This window comes from Thamnophis sirtalis, unplaced genomic scaffold (genome assembly GCF_051295495.1).
Source record: "Thamnophis sirtalis isolate CommonGarterSnake01/CBP01778 unplaced genomic scaffold, rThaSir2_p1.2 scaffold_3, whole genome shotgun sequence".
Taxonomy (NCBI): Eukaryota; Metazoa; Chordata; class Lepidosauria; order Squamata; family Natricidae; genus Thamnophis; species Thamnophis sirtalis.
This window is the reverse complement of record NW_028261383.1, coordinates 79,435,928-79,456,096: the sequence shown is the minus strand read 5'-3', so window position 1 is coordinate 79,456,096 and position 20,169 is coordinate 79,435,928. Positions and strand designations below refer to the sequence as shown.

Below are 20,169 nucleotides of genomic sequence, written 5' to 3'. Positions count from 1 at the left end.
CAACTTGCTCTTTTCCTAATCAGTTTCTGAATGAAATTACTGATATCTCTGCACATCTTGAACTCTAGATGGTTCAGAGTAAGTGAGGAGAACAACTGTGCAAACTTTGCATCTTCCATTAGCTGGAGAACAAGTCTGTGCAAGTGGAATCGTGTTCAACTTCTCTAGCTCCTCTCTTGTTTTGAGACAGTTAGGATCAGTGGTGGGTTGCAGGCTGTACACTCTGTGCATGTGCGTGGAAGTGCCAAAGAGCTCAAATACAGGTAAGGAGCTCAGGCATACCGGTACCTGCTGGGAGCACTGGGTATCATTCTGGTACGGTGCTCCAGAGGGCCCACCCACCTGCCCGAGCTCCTTACCTGTATTTTAGCTCTTTGGCACTTCCACGCACAGAGAGTACAGCGCCTGCGCGATGCTCCGCTGAGCAGCTGGAGCGTTGCGGAGGTGTCATGGAGGTAAGGACACATGTCCGTGCTGTGTGCGTGTGCTGTGCATGTGCATGTGGGGGACACCGGGCCCCGTTGCGCTGTACTGGTTGCAATGGAATCCGGAACCCACCACTGGTTAGGATTTTTCATTGTACAGAGTGTCTATGCACCCAAAGGAAAAAAATGGCAAGGGAGATGACATGGAGCACAGCTTGTTTTCATCATTGCTCTTTCATAGCACTCTAATATCAAACTGGGTTAGAATGGTCAACTAGGACTCTAGCCATACTGGCTGGAGAATTCTGTGAATTGGCCCGTATCTTACAGTTGTTGGGATTGAGAAAGACTGTTCAAGGCTGATTTTCTCCCTATGTATATTATAACTTCTTAGGCACAAGAGTATAAATTCTTCACCAATTAATCTCTGGAGCCTGGGCCAAGTTACTAATGAAATAGCTTACTAAGCCATTTCCTAGCTTTTCCACACTAAGGGAATTCTTTAATTCCAGTAAATGTAATAATGACTAAGGTGAAGAAAGTCTTGAATGCTATGCAGAATGCTAGTTTCTCATAGTAGTTTTATATGCAATGCAACCCAAAGCAGCACATTTATTCAGGCAATTTGCCATGAAATCCACAGGGAGTCCCTTTTGAGTAAATAGCTAAAGTCTTCATGAATAAATATCTACAATTCTCTTTCACTTTCTCTCTCTTCTGAAAATACTCACTTTAGCTTTGCTTTGTACTCCAGCAGACTCAAATTGCAGCCTCATGTTATACACTGAATCCAAATTGGCACCATAAATGTAGACATTGGAGCCCCTGCAAGGAATTGGAAGGATGTGACACAAGAGCAAAAGTGTTACATTCTAAGAACTCTGCAGCTGCATGTCAGTGATGGATTCAGATATGAACATTATCCATGAGAAACTGTGACGTAGTTCCTAACAACAGGCCTGCACAAGGCCAGTCAGAAGCTCCCACCTTGCTAAAACTGGATGCATTCCTAACTGAATTCACTGGAAATTGCTTCGGTACAAAGGATGGAGCTGCCGGGAAAACTCTTCTTAATTCCATTGAATGAGACAGCTGCAGTGAAATCTTATCAATTATTATTACCCATAAATGTTTACAAAACTGCAATCTTAACTATTCAGGAAACTAGAAACTTAAATGAACAGAGTGCTACATGATTCACCAAATATTAAGATATGGGGACACAACAAGAAGAAAGGATATGCAGCTCTGTAGAAAACAATTTAACATTCAAAGGAAGTAATTAAGTAGTCTAGGTTATTTTTGTGGATATCTTAAAAAATAATCCATAATAAACATCTGGATTTATTTAGTTATTAAATTTCCTGATATGTGAGAATTTTGCACGTTCTGTAATATACATTTATTACGCAGATGGTCTTTTTAACTCACATAAACCTTCTCAATGTATGCTTTTAGATATAAATTTGTACATCCCACTATGATTTTTTTTGTATGCAAGTTCCCCAAATATACACCCTTTTTAAAAGTATCTTTTACAGGTGCACGGGAAGAATAGGACAGTCCTTTGGATAACTGTGTGCAGAAGAAAAATGAGACTTACTCATAACTGCAGTGGGGAGTAATATCATATATCTGGGGGTCTTCTCGATACCAGAAACGCTGAGGAGAAAGAAATGGCTCTTCATCTATTATCAGAAACACAGATGCATTGGTCAAGTTGCTTGAAGGTGGGGTGGTACAAATTATGGCGTCCTCTCTCTGGCTAGGGAGAAGGGGTAAAAAAAAGCATGACAGGACTCTCCTTACCAACAGATCTTTTAGCCATTTCCTCTGCATCAGACTTTTCCAGAAAATCCTCTTTCCACATGCCCTGAGACTGCCAGTCCAGAATTCCCAGCAAAAGCAGCTTTAAAACCATCCAGTTGGGGATTCTGAGAGTTACCATTCTAATATACATCTCGAGGCCCTGTGTTAGAGAATGTTGTTCTATACTGTCAACTTTAAGAATGTACTAGACAATCCAGGATCCACTGGATCATCGTTTCAGAGATATTTCTATATGTAAAGAGGGGAAAAAAGAAATTAAAATGAGCTGAGTAAGTTTAACAGTATTTGCTATCTGACGAAGACTGAAGGATTCGAGGGTTCAGTACCAAGTTAAGAATACTGGTGACCTTGTCTTGTCCTATGATACCATCTCATATAGGATGCACTCTACATATTTCTATTTAAATAGTGTAACAGTATCAGGGGACATTACCCGATAAACTTTGGGAGTAGCATAGAGCTTAGAAAGCTGTGGTAATTGTTAAGCCTGCATAAAGAGGCATGCCTTACAAAGCTGCCTTCTTCTCGCCTCTTATGAATGCAAGGTCAGATTATCATCTTCATGACAGTATCAAGACCCACATTCTTTAGTATATGTAATGGTATCTTGGTATCCAAAGGAAACTCTGAAATGTATGCCATCATTCTCCAGTTGTGCTGGAGTCACCCAAGGATAAACTCATTCAGACTTTCCCATGATTATACAAAAGGAAGAGTCACAATATTGCAATAACATGGAGAGATAATGTATAGGGTATCTGTGTCCTTGATAAGATCTATATGTAAATATACTTGGTTTTTGTACCTTTGAGAAGCTACTGCTACTGTTTTTCCCACGATTAGCCTAGGCAAGCGTTTATGAAAAAATGAATTGATCTGTGCCTTCCCCCCACCCCCAAAAACTAGGTCTGTTCTTAGAATACAGTGTGATGAAATCTTATAAGATCTGGGATGCCTGTCATTTGGGCTCCTGGCTTTGTTTGTTAAGAACTTGGCGATCATTGTATTTCTTTGGTAGTGTAATAATGAAACCAGTACTTGGATAAGTTTTAGTTTTAGTTTTGTTTTCTGTATCTTGTTTCAGCTCCATGGATCTAGTTTTTGGTTTCTTCTTCATGGCTGCATTAAGGCAGCCCCCCACTTCCCAACCCTGGTTGTATAAAACATTCTGAGTAATAGTTGGTTGATAATTGGTATGAATGATTACTTCCTCATTGCAACAAAAACTTGCTTTCCTACCAGAAACTGAGACTATGACTTATTTGGAAAGAATGAGAAATGTAGGAGCAGTCATTATATTATAAATATAACAACTCAAAAAAAGAGCATACTATTCCATCATTAGAAGCTAGATAATTTTAAAAATATTTCAAAGTTAAATACTGTCTACTTTTATGTATACAAAAATGCAGCAACGTACTTTAACTATTTTCTTTCTTGGGATAATATAAATGCAGTTTAGAGAGTAAAGAATTCTGATCACTATTATCACAACCCAGCATAGACAATGTCTTGATTAGGGTTTCCATATCTGGGTTGTAAGAATCCAGGGTAAACATTAGATGTGAATAAAGATTCTTCTATGCACTTCCTGGGACCATCTAATGTTGGTCCATTCCCCACCCCCACCCCCAGCTCAAGTATGGTTGCCTTAACCATGAAGAGTCCAAATGTTTCTAACCTTGAATGGCACTGTGAATTGCCAAGAAGAAATTGCTAGGCCCAGAATCTTCGCAAAAAGATGTCATACCTATCAGTTGGGTTTTTAAATCTATTACAATTCAAAATTATGGCTGCAGCTTTTATAACTCATTCCTTTGTACCTAATATCTCATAGCCTTTCAATCCTGTTTTTATACACTGAAGCAAGAAGAAAGCACTCTGTTTGTCATACCTTTTCTCACTGTCCACAGGGCAATCTAGATTATTAATCATCACTTTCCTTGTGCCTCCCACAAAAAGGTTTTGTCCTCTGATAAATATCTCTGTTCCTCCAGCCATTGGACCATAGGCAGGGTGAATGGAAGTTATGTTTGGCAGCTGTTGATGGTGAATAAAACAAAAAGTAACACAGTGTTCATTGCTTTGATGTAACCAAATATTTATCTGATTACAATATTATTAGTAAAACCACTGAATATACCTAATACTCACAGAACAATCTTCTGCATATGTCCAATTATGGTTTACAGCCAAGAAGTTATAGTTTGAGCATTTTGGATAAAATTATAGATAAACCCAGACATTCTGCAATGCCAACACCCACCATTCCCAGTCTAACAGGCATTATGGGAAAGATAGCTTAAAATGTTGATGCCAGAAATTCCACTGATCTGTATCTACATCTGCTACAGAGCTTAACACTATCTATTGCTGGATGTCAGGGCTTATCAGAAAGTATTTACTACATCAATGGCAATTTATTGTAAGAAAATTAACAGATGCTCAAGGAGTAACTATATTAAACTCACCATAAATGTAAAACCACTGACGATTGAGGAGCCAGTGATATAAAATGGGCTTGCTGCTTTCTCTATAATGGTCAGATTAATTGATTGTGGCTCCATGATCTTCTCGATTCCCGTTGGTGACAAAATGCAGACAAGAACTTCAGCAAAATCCTTCCACTTTGGCACTTGGCTATATCTGGAAAGCAGGTAGTGGGAAGAAAGGACAAGAAAAATACTGATTATGATAACCTACTACGATCTAAGGATTCTTCAGCAGCAAGCAATAATAACCTTTTCATAAATCATATTCTATTAATTAGTAACTAACCTTCAGCTTAGCCTAAGATTACTAACTCAGGTAGTAGAAATCATAGAAAAGTCACCTCGTTCATTCCTAGCTGGTACCAGGCATGTACCATTTGACTGTTGTGGAAAGGAACAACTTCACAGAACATTGAAGCCATACTGCAGGGATGGATAGTATTAGGGGGAGGTGGGGGTAGGAATCCAGTTTAATGTGATGTGCCAAGGGTTGCATACCAAGCGTAGGCTGAGCAAGAAGAAAACTCAACTACCCCTGTGTGTCAGTGCACAGCATATGCCTCCTAGTTGGGTTCTAAGCAGTAGTGTGGAGATGCTAGCTTGTACAGCATAAGATACGATGGAGATGCTAGCTTGTACAGCATAAGATGAGCACACCTGGAGTAAAACTGAGTTGTGGCTGCACTTGCAGCATTCTGTCCAAAATGTGTCAAAACTGACCAGTACTATCTTTATGATTAGCAGGGGATTCTGCATATGACATGGGCATGATCAGAGCTGGTAACTTAGTCTATATCAAAAACCCTTACTATCCAAAGCCATAACATATAGTGCAGCTGAATATTTATGGGCCTATCTAGTGACAGCCCTGGCTTATGGAGATTGTGATTTGAATTGTAGCAGGAGATTAGGATGATCTCCTTTTACAATTCAAAAAGGAAGGAAGGAAGGAAGGAAGGAAGGAAGGAAGGAAGGAAGGAAGGAAGGAAGGAAGGAAGGAAGGAAGGAAGGAAGGAAGGAAGGGAGATTTTCTGTTAAACTAAGAAAAAATAAAGCTGTAATAGATCTAAATGAAGAGAGTTTGATCTCCTGGAGTGAAGCTGATAAATAAATGCCGGAAAGTAAGGAATAATAGAATTTGTGAGACCACAAAGCAGATAAAGTAATAGAAAATGAAGAAGCAAAAGAGCTCTGGGTGTTTAGCATTCAAACAGAGGAGTATCTGCCACATAACACCTCAGATGTAGCAACACCCCAGGTGTAGTATTGATAAGAAAGACAAAAAAATCTAGATAGTAGATGTTGCAATGCCTGGAGACAGAAGAATAGAAAACAAAAAAAAATTAGAGAAAAACCACAAAATACTAAGACCTGAAAACAGAAACAGAATGACTGTGGAAAAAGAAAGTAAGGATAGTACCAAAAGTAATAGGTGCTTTGGACAACATCATACTAAAATAATGCAGTCTAGGAGAAAATACCCTATTAAATAACATAATGGGATGGCTGGGGTCCATGACCCTATGCCTCATATCAGCAGCTCTGCTCTGTAATAGAGAGGCTCATAATGACATTCCATAGTTCTCATATACATTTCATATATCCCCTCTCATTAGGTCTGCTTTGTACTAGCATTCCATTAATTCCATTGATTCTCCTGCCTCAACCAGGCATGGTTTGTTTCAGGAGCCCGGTTATTATCAAATTGTCCTGGTTCCTCAAAATCTGAAATAGATTTTGTTAATCTGGGCAATATCTATGCCAACATGACTCTCCTATTTCATGTTACTGTCAGCTTGAGGTAAGTACTAAGGGGTCTTTGTCCAAGGACCCCTATCAGATAAGGAATTCTTGTGGCAGTATCAATAATGTGAATGTGTATGTATTTTTGTATGCTCAGGATGCCATAAGGTTGGCTGAGAACGCTTGATTGATGTCCTGCAAACGTTAGACTGTTCAGTGTCACGAAGAGTATGAATCTGAAAAGTATGCTTGGAATTGCCAAAAATGTTTCTCTTCAACAACTTAACAAGCTGTAGATCCATTTAGCTTTAGAGATTAAATGACATTAGGCACCTTTCAGTTGGAAATTTCTAAAAGTTGGAAATAAATTTTCACAGTAAAGGATTTAGATTCACACTAGCAGATGGTGAGATTTCTGAAATAGTCCCATCTTCAGGTCTAGGTCTCCAATGTTCTACAATTGACACAGTTTCCATCTTTTCCAGTGAAAAACAAAGGACCACAGTGGCAATAGTAGTGATGAGCTTCCATTCCAGCACCGATATAATAGGGATTCTCAAATTTGTAAATAATCGGTAGGGTTGTTTGTTGATTATATAAGGCAGTTGACCAATTCAAAGTTTGTAAAGCATGCGTGATCAATGCTGGATGTAGAAAACTCAACAGCCTGCAGCAGAGCATGGTGGTTGTAAGCTATTCTTTCTTTGAAAAGTCTATTGTTCCATGTAATCATTATAAATTCTGGCTGACAATGGTTTCACATATCAAACTTGCCCACAACCTCAAAGCTATGGATCCACCCACTACAACTCTACATATTATACTTAGGTTCATGTTATCCCTTTTGAAAGAAGGTATACAAGTCTGCCTCATCATTGGTTTCGTGTTTTATTCTGTTTTTTTTTTTATATTGCAGGTCAACACTTACTCTGGTGAAAATGCACTGTGTTATAGAGGGTCACCTCTAATAATTCTTTGCACTTTTAGCAAACAGTAAAAACTGCTACTCATTTCTGCTCTGGGAAAATTGTCAGTGTGTAACCTCTGACCCACAGAAATGTCTCCTGGCCTGATTTCCACATGAGGACTATAAGGCTGCTCTGGCACCGCTTGCGACTTCAACTCATAACTTCTCCCAGGCAGAAATATTTAAGAGAATGAATTCCAGAAAATTCCTTTTCCTAATCTCAATCTTGCCTTTTGTATATGTGCACATAAACAGATAAAAATGAGCAAAAATGCAGACTTGTTTTAAAAAGTGCACATATTTATTATTTTGAAATGTTTTGCTTTGTAACTGAAAGAATACAGATGTGCTGGAAGAGACAACAAGAAGAAAGGGGTTAGGACCAAAAGGAAAAGATGCAAGACTTCGCTGACTGAAGGGAGCTGTATGCAATGTTCCTCCTTCCATTTTCTCCCTCAGCAAAAGGAACAGGAGATAGGCTGGGCTGGGAATGACTGGTCCGAATTTTCCCAATAAACTTCCAGGGCTGAAGGGGGAGGGGTTGAAACCTGGGTTTCCCGGGTACTAGTTGGACATCTTCAATGACTATACTGTGGGGTATATGAGCCGTGGTGGTGCAGTGGTTAGAATGCAGTACTACAGGCTAATTTTTCTGATTGCCTTCAGTAGTTCAAGTCTCACTGGCTCAGGGTTGACTCAGCCTTTCATCCTTCCAAGGTCTGTAAAATGAGCGTCCCAGATTGTTGGGGGCGATATGCTGACTCTGTAAACTGCTTAGAGAGGGCTGTAAAGCACTACGAAGTAGTATATAAGTCTAAGTTCTATTGCTATTGCTATATCACATTGATTTATTAAATTTATTTATTAAATTTATTAAACTTTGAAACTTTAAAACATTCTCTTGAATATAGTATATAGAATATAGTACTCTTCAGTGCACTCAGTGAGATCCTGCATGTTTTAGATGGATACATTTTTTTAAAACATCAGTTATGTTTTATTTATACTGTACTTCCTATCTAATGGTGCTTGGGGAATTATGAAGAAAACAACACAGACCCAATAAAAGCCCATTAAAACTGAGTGGCTGCAAAATTGTCATAATGAGTGAAAAGACAGACTCACACCTCCAGGGCAGATCTGCACAGATCTGCTGCCTCTTCCAGCACCTGTCCTTTGGCAGAGAATCCAGGGGCTTTATTTGGGCTTTATTTTGTCAACGGAAATACGGCAGACTTCTCATAGCCATGGTAACATGGTAGCAGATACATATTATGGCCCAAGTTGCTCTGCTCTGACCGCTGAGCCCGGGTGTCCACAAGGGAGGCAAGGAAAAGCCAGTGATGACACACTTAACCCCATCACGCAAATGGTGCAACTTTCGCACTAGCATCAGCCATCAAGATGAAAGCACACAACTGTGTCATTTGACGTCACTATGCCCATGTTGTCATTATGACCTCATTATGGCTTGTGATGGATGCCATGCTACCAAACTCTACTCTGGCCCACTGACAAGGCCTATGACAGATGCTCCTTGGGGAAATGATGTAGAAATTTTTAGAAAAGGGAAATGTGGATTCCCTGCATTCATTTTCCCTCCTGCCAAGCGAAGAAGTTGCATAATTGGCAAACAATGCCCAGCTCCATGTTTTATCTCCCTCCCCTTACCCATGTATGTATGCATGAAGTTAATTTGAAGAAAATTCTTTTGTGAATGTTGATGCACAAGCCTATGCATGGGACAGAGTTAGGCAGAAACAAAGTGGGGAGAAAGAAGGGAGGCAGATTTTCTTCTTACCGGTTTGCTAAGCTCTCTTCAAATAGCACCCAGCAGGTCCTCTCTCCAACTGTAATCAAGTAGTCCCCAGGGCCTGAGTGCGAGCCAGCAGTGCCAGAGAAATATGGACGAGACTGAAACCCCCTGCCGCAGAGAGTCAGCTTGGTGCTACCATGCAGAGGTGCGTTTCTGGGATGAAACTGGGAAAGCAGATAATAATTATCATCAAGATTCAGAATCAGAACAGAGCTGGAAGGGACCTTGGAGGTCTTCTAGTCCAGCCCCCTGCTCAAGCAGGAGATCCTATACCATTTCGGACAAGTTACTGTCCAGTCTCTTCTTAAACATCTCCAGTTATGAAGCACCCACAACTTCTGGAGGCAAGCTGTTCCACTGGTTAATTGTCCTCCCTGGTCTGCTTCAGCTCTGATCATTGTCAATGACCAGAGCAGAAACAGCCCTACAATCTCACTATCTCCTGCTGAAATGTGAAATATTATGCCTCAAACTCAGTTAGAAGCAGCAGTCAAAAGGGCAGGCATATTGCTGCACAGAGAGAATGTCCAGGAGAAATGACAAACTTTCTCCATATACCCTGTCTATCCAGTTGTTGCGAAAGCTGCACTATGATGCAATTCATTGGAAGAAACTGTCGTTATCACTTGCAATGGGGTAAGCTTGTATTAGTGAAACAAAACCAGAAAGATTCAAGTTGGTGCAAATAAAAATTGTGACCTGAGGCCATATCCCAGATCGCCTTAGTGACAACTATGTATTTTTAAAAACAGGCTAGTATCAACGCTGCTGCAGGTCAAATCAGGAAGAAATGATTATGCAAAGGAACTTCCAATTAGTCACGGAACAGACTTTAAACAGACGTTTCTCTCCTGCCCAGACTGCTGCGCATGCGTGAGTATCAACATAGCCCCACCTGAATTTGAATTCTATTGCTATGTTCAACCTAGAACTAAGAAGCAATTTCCTGACAGTTAGAACAATTAATCAGCAGAACAGCTTGCCTCCAGAAGTTGTGAATTCTCCAACACTGGAAGTTTTAAAGAAGAGATTGGATAAACATTTGTCTGAAGTGGTATAGGGTATCCTGCCTAAGCAGTGGGTTGGACTAGATGACCTCCAAGGTCCCTTCCAACCTATGCTATGCTATGCTGTGCTGTGCTGTGCTTTGCTATTCTATTCTATTCTAAATAAAATTCACAACTAAAATTTGGTCCCAGATAAAACACTCTTTGTCTTTACTTTTATATAAAAAGGTTAGCTGTACAAAGGAAAGAAAGTACAAATCATAAAATAGTTTTCTTTTTATCATTCTACTTTAAGAAATATACGAGCGATCCAGACATTTCAGTGGTTTCCTCTATTGCATAGTTTAAATAATTTAGCTAATGGGCCCTTCGCGGTTACTGTATATGGTATGTGAAGGTGAAAGTTTACTTGATTAGAATTTGTTTGGCTAAATATTAACTCATCTTACTGCAGACTTCGACTAGTGGTACAAACAGATAAAGCTACAGAAAAGCTACTTGTAACTGACTAGTAAAAGCTGTATCCATGCAACAATCTTTTGGTGCACAGTACCTCTCCATTGGTGCAAAGCTTTTTGAAATGAAGATCGCCTAGTTTCAAATAGCTACTAAGCCCTAATATATTTTTTTTGCACTTGGAAAGACAGCAACTAAGAGAACAATTATAAGTTCCTATTGCCTGCCAAGAAAAAGTCAACACCAACAGTCATTCGTTTTTATGACTGCAATCCATTGGCAGCGATGATTATTTCTTATGTAATAGGCAACTCATACAAGTTTCTAAAAGATGTAAAGATTATGAATGTAACTTCAGGATAAGCAGAGAGCTGGCCAAGTTTGTAGACGAAAATATATTATTCAAATGTCAAAGAACACATCCAATTAAGAAAAATATATGGAAGGTTCCATTTAAGCTAGCACAAAGAATGCTGATTTCACAAATGAACTGATGGAAACTGAAGGGTCTGTAAATACCCAGGAAAAGGATTTTGGAAGTCAAAGTGGATTTTGTCAATTTCATGTGCAGCAGTTATAAAAAGAACAAATTTCACATCTCTAATTGTTAGAAAAAAAAGTTTGAGAAAAGAAAAGTCAGCACCGTCATGGCCTTATACAAATCTATGGTATGCTTATATCAGAGATACTGTATACAGTTTCAGTGGTAGTTGTTGAGAAACATTGCAAAGGAGCTGGAAAATGTGCAGAAGAGAGCAATCAGAATGATGTCTGTCTTAAGAGGAGAGATTAGAGGGTTTGGGATTCTTTGGAATCTGGACTGAGTGGAAACATGCCTGAAATTATACACTCCTTAAAACATTAAGACCAGTGAAATTGATAAGAAGATTCAGAATAAACATGAAAAGGTGGTTTTTTTCCCCAGGTCGTGCATAATTATTTTTCCACAACACATCGGGATGGCTACTAACTTTGAAAGGAATTAGATAAATGCATGGAGGACAACTCTGTCAGGAGTTCAAGAGATCAATGTTGTCTTCAGGCTGTTGGCAGAGTACTCCCAAATTATGTTATATTATGTCTCCATCTCCTACCTACCGTTTCCCTGAAAATAAGACATCCCTGGATAAAAAGCCCAATTGGGCTTTTGAGTGCATGCACTAAAATAAGCCTTTCCCACCAAAAATAAGCCCTCCCTGAAAATATTGCAATACAGCAGCAGCCATGAAGTGACCAAACTCGCCTCCTCCTGCACCTCAAAAATAATAAGACCTCCCCAAAAATAAGGCCAAGTGCTTATTTCAGGGGTCAAAAGAAAATAAGACCCTGTCTTATTTTTGGGGAAACACGGTATGAACATTCCAGAGGCTGGTCAAAGGTGGGCAGAACCTGGATTGGTTTTGTTGTATGTTCATGAGCTTAAGAACATCTTAATTTGTACTAAGCTTATGAATTTGTATACCTTATATTAATATACAGTCCATTACATTGGATTTCATACCTTTCTGTTGGGAAATGCCCAGCCAAACAAGAAGGAAGGATCAAGCAGGGAATTAATCTTGAGTCATTGCACAGCCGCAAGAGATCCAGGACTGACTACTCACCCCTCCACCAAACTCCATGGAACCATATCTATCTGTTCCTAATGGAAGGTAAACAGTCTAGACTGTAGGGAGACTAATGTCACCCTAGACTAAAGTGATCATATCCATCCACATAGATTTCAAGCTAACTCCTATATTACAGGCAGAACATAATAAAGGAGTTACCTTCAACTCTACACATGTGGATTTGGTCACTTACATCTGACACTGTAAGTTGTAAGCCGCCCTGAGTCCCCTCAGGGAAAAGGGCAGCCTATAAATAAACTTTACAATTACAATTACAATTACACATTATTTATTTTGTACCTTATATTTAGAAAAATAAATTCTCTCCTTTGACAAAGTTACGGAAGATCTACAATGTTCCCTACAATGTTTAGCAGAAGCGAAAGTGGATGAAATACAGAAGGAAGATAAAGGTTCTTTATGATGTGAATCCCAAGGAGAAAGAAGAAAAGGAAATAATCCAATATTTTAGCCATGAAGTTCAAAAGGAAAGCATTTATCCAAAAACACATCCATTACAGCTCTCGGGATGTGTTCTATGACTTTAAAAAGACCATTTAACAAAAATATTGAAACAGACATTTAACAAGGAAAGTAAATTGAAATAAATACCCAATACCAAATGGCTTCATTAAACATGGCTGTAATGGGTACTAGTCACTCTATTGGCATATTATTGGCCAATATCATATAGTGAGAAAATTGCATACATCAGTGATGACTGGAGAGCAACTCTCTTGGTTCCACTGTTTCTTGCATTCTCCCTGACGAGTACATGAATCTCCACACCAGCCACATTGCATGAAACGCTCTGCTTTCAAGCAGCTGAGGCATGTTACGAAGTGGAGGCAGCCTGGACCAGTTTGGTTTACCTGGAATATCTGCAAAATTAACCAAAAAAGATAAGCGACAAAAGGATTAATATCTTTCCCACAGCCCTATCTGGGGCTAATGCCCCAATCTATGAAAATGTTTTTATATCTTCCATCAGCCATTATCTTAGAATGTTTTATAGCAGAAAAACATATTTAAAATGTAAATATAATTTACTTCCACAAAGGCATGCCTCAAATATATATATCTGGCATACTCTCTGCCTATAGCTTGAATCAAAACAGCAGAGACACTGGCTCAAAATAGACCAGGCTTCAGAAAAATTGGTCATGGGTTTGCTATAATTCTACCCAGAACATGGCTCAAAAATTAATTGGCAGTAGATCTATAATGGAAATGTATTAAACTGATCTGTTTTGGGACTAGAGAAACACTTCATCATCTTGTGCCACTCCCAGTTCAGAAGATTTATTTCCAGAAACTTCCAATCTACTTCTAGAACGGCTAGTTTGGAAGGAGGTTCAGCATGACTTGATGGAAAATGGAACATTCTGGAATTCTCTGGGATGTTCCATCCTTTCTTTAACTAGATGAACTTCATCCCAGTTTAGCATGTGCAAATTCAATCACTATGATCCTGAGGTGGAAGACACCTTCTACCTTAATGTAACAAACAAGGTCCTTCTTTTTCAGAAAAGCTCACATTAAGCAGGGCAACAACAACAGCAACGAGAAAAATTTAGAGTAGATTCAGGAAGCATTCTGAACTAATACAGTAAATCTTCTGTCAATACGTTTTGCTGAACTTACATATTAGGCACTGAATCTAGACACCAACAGCCTTTGAGGTTTGCTTGCAATGTAAAATCAATGCATCTTCTGAAAAATCCTCCTCCTCCCAGAAATAAAAGGATCAATAATCTTACATGGTATGTCTCAGGCCAAAAGACTCAGCCTCCCTTGAGAACTCAACATGCCTCACCTCATTTCCTGTGGCAAAGAACAAAGAGTGATGCAGCTTGCCAATTTCTCTCAGCACTGGCAGTTTCTCTCCCAAAGAGAAGTTGGCCATTTCAGCCTTGTAGAAACTGGAGCCATCAAGAACCATCTAGGAATACACACATATGCACACACAGAAATTCCCATCAAGAATTGTCCATTAGAGATTGTGATTATAAAAGAATGTTGTGACTACATTTCCACATTTATCTATGGTCTCTGCTCAGAAGCATGAGAAATTGAAAATATAGTTATTCCTGTCACTACGAATCTGATTTCCAACAACTCCAGTTTAATTGCTAACCACCATTTTCCATGCTTTTAATAATAATAAGAACCGAGGTGGCACAGTGGTTAAATGCAGCACTGCAGGCTACTTCAGCTGACTGCAGTTCTGCAGTTCGGCTGTTCAAATCTCACCGGCTCAGGGTTGATTCAGCCTTCCATCCTTCTGAGGTGGGTAAAATGAGGACCGGGATTGTTGTTGGGGGCAATATGCTGACTCTGTAAACCACTTAGAGAGGTCTGAAATCCCTATGAAGCGGTATATAAGTTTAACTGCTCTTGTTAATTTAGAAGAATCCATGAAGAATCCAATTCAATAGCAACTTCTGAAAAGGCTACAGGGACCACAAGCTAGGATCAAGGAGCTGACATATGCAACCTGGAAATTTTAGATTGTGTACTTCTAATGTAAACATTTGAGTTAGATTCATTGTATATGGCAAAGAGCTATAACATTAACTAACCTGTAAAACACGCCCTTCAGATGTGCCCAAATGTGCCACAGTAAGTTCCCCTATTGCAGTTACAAAGATAGAGGTCAGCAATACATCAGACATATGTCCTTGCAGAAGGTCCAATTTGAAACCATCCATAGCAATAAAAGTAGGTTTTTTCAAACAGCTGACGTCCACCACTGGGTCTGAGAGATTCATCTGTCATGACAAAGATAAGAAAAGAGTTCAAACACCAAAGAAAGGACACCAAGAGTTCAAAAAAACCATTAGCTCATGCAATGTTGGTTTTGTATAGAAGAGGGTATGAGAATCAGGGTCTTATGTGAAAGGATACCTTCTGAATATGAAATACTGAACATTTTATCTGTTGGGAGTCCCAATTTTATCTATTATACTCCAGTGCCATTTCTGTAAAGGCCAGAGAAGGTATAAGCACTTGAAATTCTAATTATTCCGGAAGGCTATACCAGTGAGGAAGTAATAAAGATCAAGTCTGTATTTTTTCAAATTCGATTTTGTGGAAGCACAGGTTTTCACAATCACTTGAACAGTTTCTATGAGAGACTAAAAACAACTTAAAATGTACCAGCCTTGGATACACAGTCAGTCATCTGTTCCTACCTCAATATCGCTCTTCCCATTTCACTGTCTCTACATAATCGGCCTTTGCAAGCAGTCCATACAAGAGGTACTGGCCAGTTCTCTCTAACGATCAGTCAAAACTTATCTTCCCAAGATCTTATTTTCTTCTGTTCAATTATGTTTGATTCTTGGAGACTGCCCAGGCAAGTCCCTGCAGTTCTCATCCCAAGTCCACTGCACACACCCAAAAGTCATCTTCCTGCCTACCCCCCAATTTTAACAAACATCTCCCCAGGTAGCCCATGCTTTCCAAAAAGCAGCTGAAGGACTTGAAAGCAGAAAGAGCTACAAATCTGTTAGGAGTTTCTAACTTGCTTAGCAATACAAAAGCAGTCATGATGAAGTCCTCTATGCCTTTCTGCATTCTACATTGTACTTTATGCTTTGTATGAATACATGTGCACATCCCTAAAAGGTCTCCTTAATTATCAAGATGGCATCCTGCGTTAATCTATTTAGTTCTATTGAGCTGGGTAGGAATTAATAAAGAAATGTAGAACTGCACTGCGTGGCTACAGTGCATATGGGCCTCTAAATTCTTTGGAGTGGAAATTTCTTTGAAGTAAATATACACAAGAATTTTGCTTACAGTACGCAGGAAGGCAAATATAACTAAGCTGGGCTAAAGTGGCTTCAGCCAGGCATTCATAATGGGGAAAAAAATCATGCTATCAACAACACCTTTCCCATATTTATATCTGTTATCATATGTGTTTGTATTATTAATATTTTGGGTGTTTTTTATTAGAACTAAAAATATTTAGACATGAATCATTAAAACTGGTACAACTGCAGACAGAATTCTCCCGCCCCCCAGTGAAAAATAGTAAAAGCTAAATGCATTCTAGAAAAGATGTTCAAGCAGAAAAAACAGAAATATGACCAAAGCATTATCCATTTTGATTTTATATGGTCTGGTAAAAAAAGTGAATCAAATATACCATGTGTTGAAAATGAGCAAGTACAAGCAAAATTATAAAGATATCTGGAAATCAAACATTCCCAAGGTAAAGGTCCAGAGTATTTAAAAAGCAAATATGCAGCTCTAGCAAAAAAATAGCTTTGTATACATTTTTGTGTAGGAACATGAAAAAATGACCAAAACATTGATTTTTTTGGTTAAATATTAAACTTCTGATTTAAGTCTTATTTTTGTGCACTGGAAATGCTAATTTTGCATTTGCAATACTGCTCATTCTATTGCCAATGTTCTATCACTAATGCCGCTTCCGGATTAGGGGCTACAGAATATATATATATATATATATATTAATCAATAGCTTAAATGTCCTGAAAACATTTCAAAAATAACTTTGCATTTTGCTATCCTTATAGGTCAAAAATGTTGACAAATGAAGAAACTGTCACTTTTCAGATGAGCATGACAGTATCTTTAATATGGTAATGCTGGATGAAATAATTGGAAGTTGAAGTTCATTGGCATTTGGACTGGACTGCCACTAATTACTCATTTTTTTAAACTTGCTTGTGGCTTCGTTTAACCCTTATCTCAGGAAGTATATCCTACAGAGCAATTAAAAAAACAGTCTCTGCTCTTAGATTTACAATCTAAAAAGTTGTCGCACATTCATGCACCCAAAGGTGTGGGAAATTGCTCTGTTTACTATAGCCTGGTAGCTCGACTGTTAAATGTCCTTCATTTATTGTGCTAACCACCAATTTGGTTTAATAACTGCTCAGCTTAAGTTCACATAACCTATTAAGTCACAAATCCTGATCGTATCAAATCATATTGAGTGGGCTCACACAGCATGCTAAATCAATTCCAAATCACCAAAGAAATACAGCAAGGCTTAGCACAATTGTGAGAAAGCAACCAGTGTCTGAAGTTACTGAAATCAACTACATGAAAGAAAGCCTTGTTATACTCTCTCTGATCAAAGAACACGCCAAGCATAGCCAGTTCACAGTCTGCCTGAAGCAATGCCCCAGACTGACTCTTCTATGACTCAGACTTATTCTAAACAATACTGAAGGAATCACCTGGGAGAGGTTGATGAGATCATCAACGATACCTATAACTTCTGTGAATTCCCCTCTTTGGGACCTACATCTGCCCAAATAATTTCTCTGTAGAAATTGGGTCATCGTCGTCCCCCCTCGCTTTAAGTGGCTGCCAAAGCTGTGATGCCTCATGGAAACTTCTATATAAGCTGCACTGATCAAATATCCCCAGTGACCAGTTACAGTCAGTTAATTTATATTTCCTGTGACAACTCCTGCTTCCTCTTCCTTTCACTTTTTAAGAAAAGTACTTGGTAGAAAACTAACCAAGCAGATTGAAATTTTTTTTTTGCCTTGCTTGTGAAATGTTCTTGATTACTAGGTGTACTGATTCTCCTGATTGTTCAACTCTGAAAAAAAAGATTCCTATCCTAATATTCACAAACTTTGTACATTCAGGCAAGCGGATTGTTGGTTGTTATTTCTCACAAAAGCAGTGGTGCTACAGATTTCCTTGAAATATACAATCTGGTGTTCGGGTTTAGTAACTTTAGCAGGTTTGTGCCAAAGTATTTGTTCTGCAAACATTTTTTCCTACTTATCCAGTCAACAGTTCCAAAAATTCTGCTAATCGCGTCCCAGGGACATTTTCTTCATTGTGCATTTTCTTATGCAGCCAAAGCATAATTTCAGCCTTCCACTTTATTCCCAGATTAATATTCGTCATTTCTAGCACACACAAAAAAAATTACCAGATGCAGGCAACCCAGCTTATTTTAGCACCGGGCCTGCCTTTAAACCTTTAAGCACATCAACAAGAGATCAGGCAGTTACTAGATGCCCACTATGCAAATCTTAAAAGTAAAAGAAAAAGTTATGCAAGGTTCTATTATGAAACGGAAAAGATATCTGGAATTTTATTCAGATTTATGAGATACAAGGATCAACAGTAATACTGCATATCCAACCTGGAGAAGGTGAAAAGTTCAGCCATCCAGTAAAGAGAGAAGTACCCAGTACAGAGCAGATAAATGACAAATAAGATATGGCGCTGTGTTAATGAAAAACAGAAACTGCAAAAGTATCTCATGAAGACCATTATGCAAACGTAACAAAAGCCACTGTTTCCTAGTATAGGAAATAGCTGAGGCAAACCTCTGGGGTTTTGACATTCCTGTTCCAGCCATCAAGTCCTCCTGTTTCAGACTCATAAAATGAATTCTAAAAGCATCCGCTACTGAATTTAAATTAAGCACAGATCTTCACGGTGCACAAATATTGGCATGAGTAATTTAAGCCGGGGCTATATAAACCATGGTTTCTTTAGACCCAGGTTTCCCCAAACCATGATCTGTTGTGGGAAAAGACCCAAATGCCTCCAACTTCTTGTACATCGGAGGATGAATAAAGGAGATGGAATGTCTACTGCTCCAAGGCTTGTTGGAACGTATTCATAATTATCTCACCAGAATTTTCAGTTATGGCTGAATCATTGAGTAGGTGGACATAACTTTTCACATGATCTGCAAAAAAAGTCCCTAATTTGTCAGAGCTACTACTCTTTCATCCCTGTTTTTCCTCACAGTAGAATAAGAAAGGTTCCCTCCTGTTCATCTAATTTTATTTTCCTTTTTTTAAAAAAAAGCTGTGCTTTGGACAAAACCATAGGCAAGAAAAGCTTTTTGGCTTTTGCATCCAATATTACCGTGACCCGTCAAAACCGCGGAGGACAAAATCACGCTCGACGAAAGCGCGCATTTGACGTCATCACAGCGCGACGAAAAAAATTAAAAATTGAAATAAAATTAAAATTAAAGCAAGCCGATTCACATAAAGGTAAGGGTTAGGTTTAGGTTTAGGGTTAGGTTAAGGGTTAGGGTTAGGTTTAGAGCGTTAGGGTTACGTTTAGCGTTAGGTTAAGGGCTAGCGTTAGGTTTAGCGTTAGGTTAAGGGTTACGTTTAAGGTTAGATTTAGGGTTAGGTTAAGGGTTAGGTTTAGGGTTAGGGTTAGGGTTAGGGTTAGGTTTGGGGGGGTTAGGGTAAGATTTTCGCTTTATTTTTACATTTTTCGATCACAGCGCGATGTTTTCGTCGCGCTGTGATGACGTCAAATGCGCGCTTTCGTCGAGTGCGATTTTGTCCTCCGCGGTTTTGTGGTGGAACCAATATTACAACAAATTATATCAGTTTCATATAATGGAATCATTTCAGGATGAAGATCTTTCAATATTTACTCTAATAGCTCACCTCATTACAGTATGTAGATATAGCATTAGGTCACTCTGAGGCAGCCACATTAAAAATGACTAAAATTATGTGAATAATTTGATGTTTTGATAAGGTTGTCTTGTAAAAGTATTATACAGGTAGTCCTCGACTTTCCTACAGTTTATTTAGTGACTGTTCAAAGTTACAATGGCACTGAAAAAAATGAATTATGACCGTTTTTCACACTTACAACTGTTGCAGCATTCCCATAGTCATGTGATCAAAGTTCAGCTGCTTGGCAACTGACTCATATTTATGACGGTTGCAGTGTCCCGGGATCATGTGATCACCTTTTGTGACCTTCTTACAAAGTCAATGAGGAAGCCACATGCACATAACAACCGTGTTACTAACTTAACAACCGCAGTGATTCAG

The 20,169-nt window shown here is 38.8% G+C and overlaps 1 protein-coding gene across 1 annotated transcript in view; it reads right to left on the bottom strand.

Moving 5' to 3' along the window:
• Window positions 1-20,169, bottom strand: part of MST1R (macrophage stimulating 1 receptor) — a 54,939-nt gene that overhangs the window by 22,428 nt on the left and 12,342 nt on the right. Inside the window, exons 3-10 of the mRNA XM_087709276.1 lie at window positions 14,929-15,117; window positions 14,163-14,288; window positions 13,057-13,227; window positions 9,259-9,437; window positions 4,727-4,901; window positions 4,150-4,295; window positions 2,029-2,190; window positions 1,157-1,250 (exon numbers count right to left, since the gene is read on the bottom strand). Of these exons, the coding sequence (XP_087565402.1) occupies window positions 1,157-1,250; window positions 2,029-2,190; window positions 4,150-4,295; window positions 4,727-4,901; window positions 9,259-9,437; window positions 13,057-13,227; window positions 14,163-14,288; window positions 14,929-15,117 (1,242 nt within the window). The remainder of the gene's footprint in view (window positions 1-1,156; window positions 1,251-2,028; window positions 2,191-4,149; window positions 4,296-4,726; window positions 4,902-9,258; window positions 9,438-13,056; window positions 13,228-14,162; window positions 14,289-14,928; window positions 15,118-20,169) is intronic.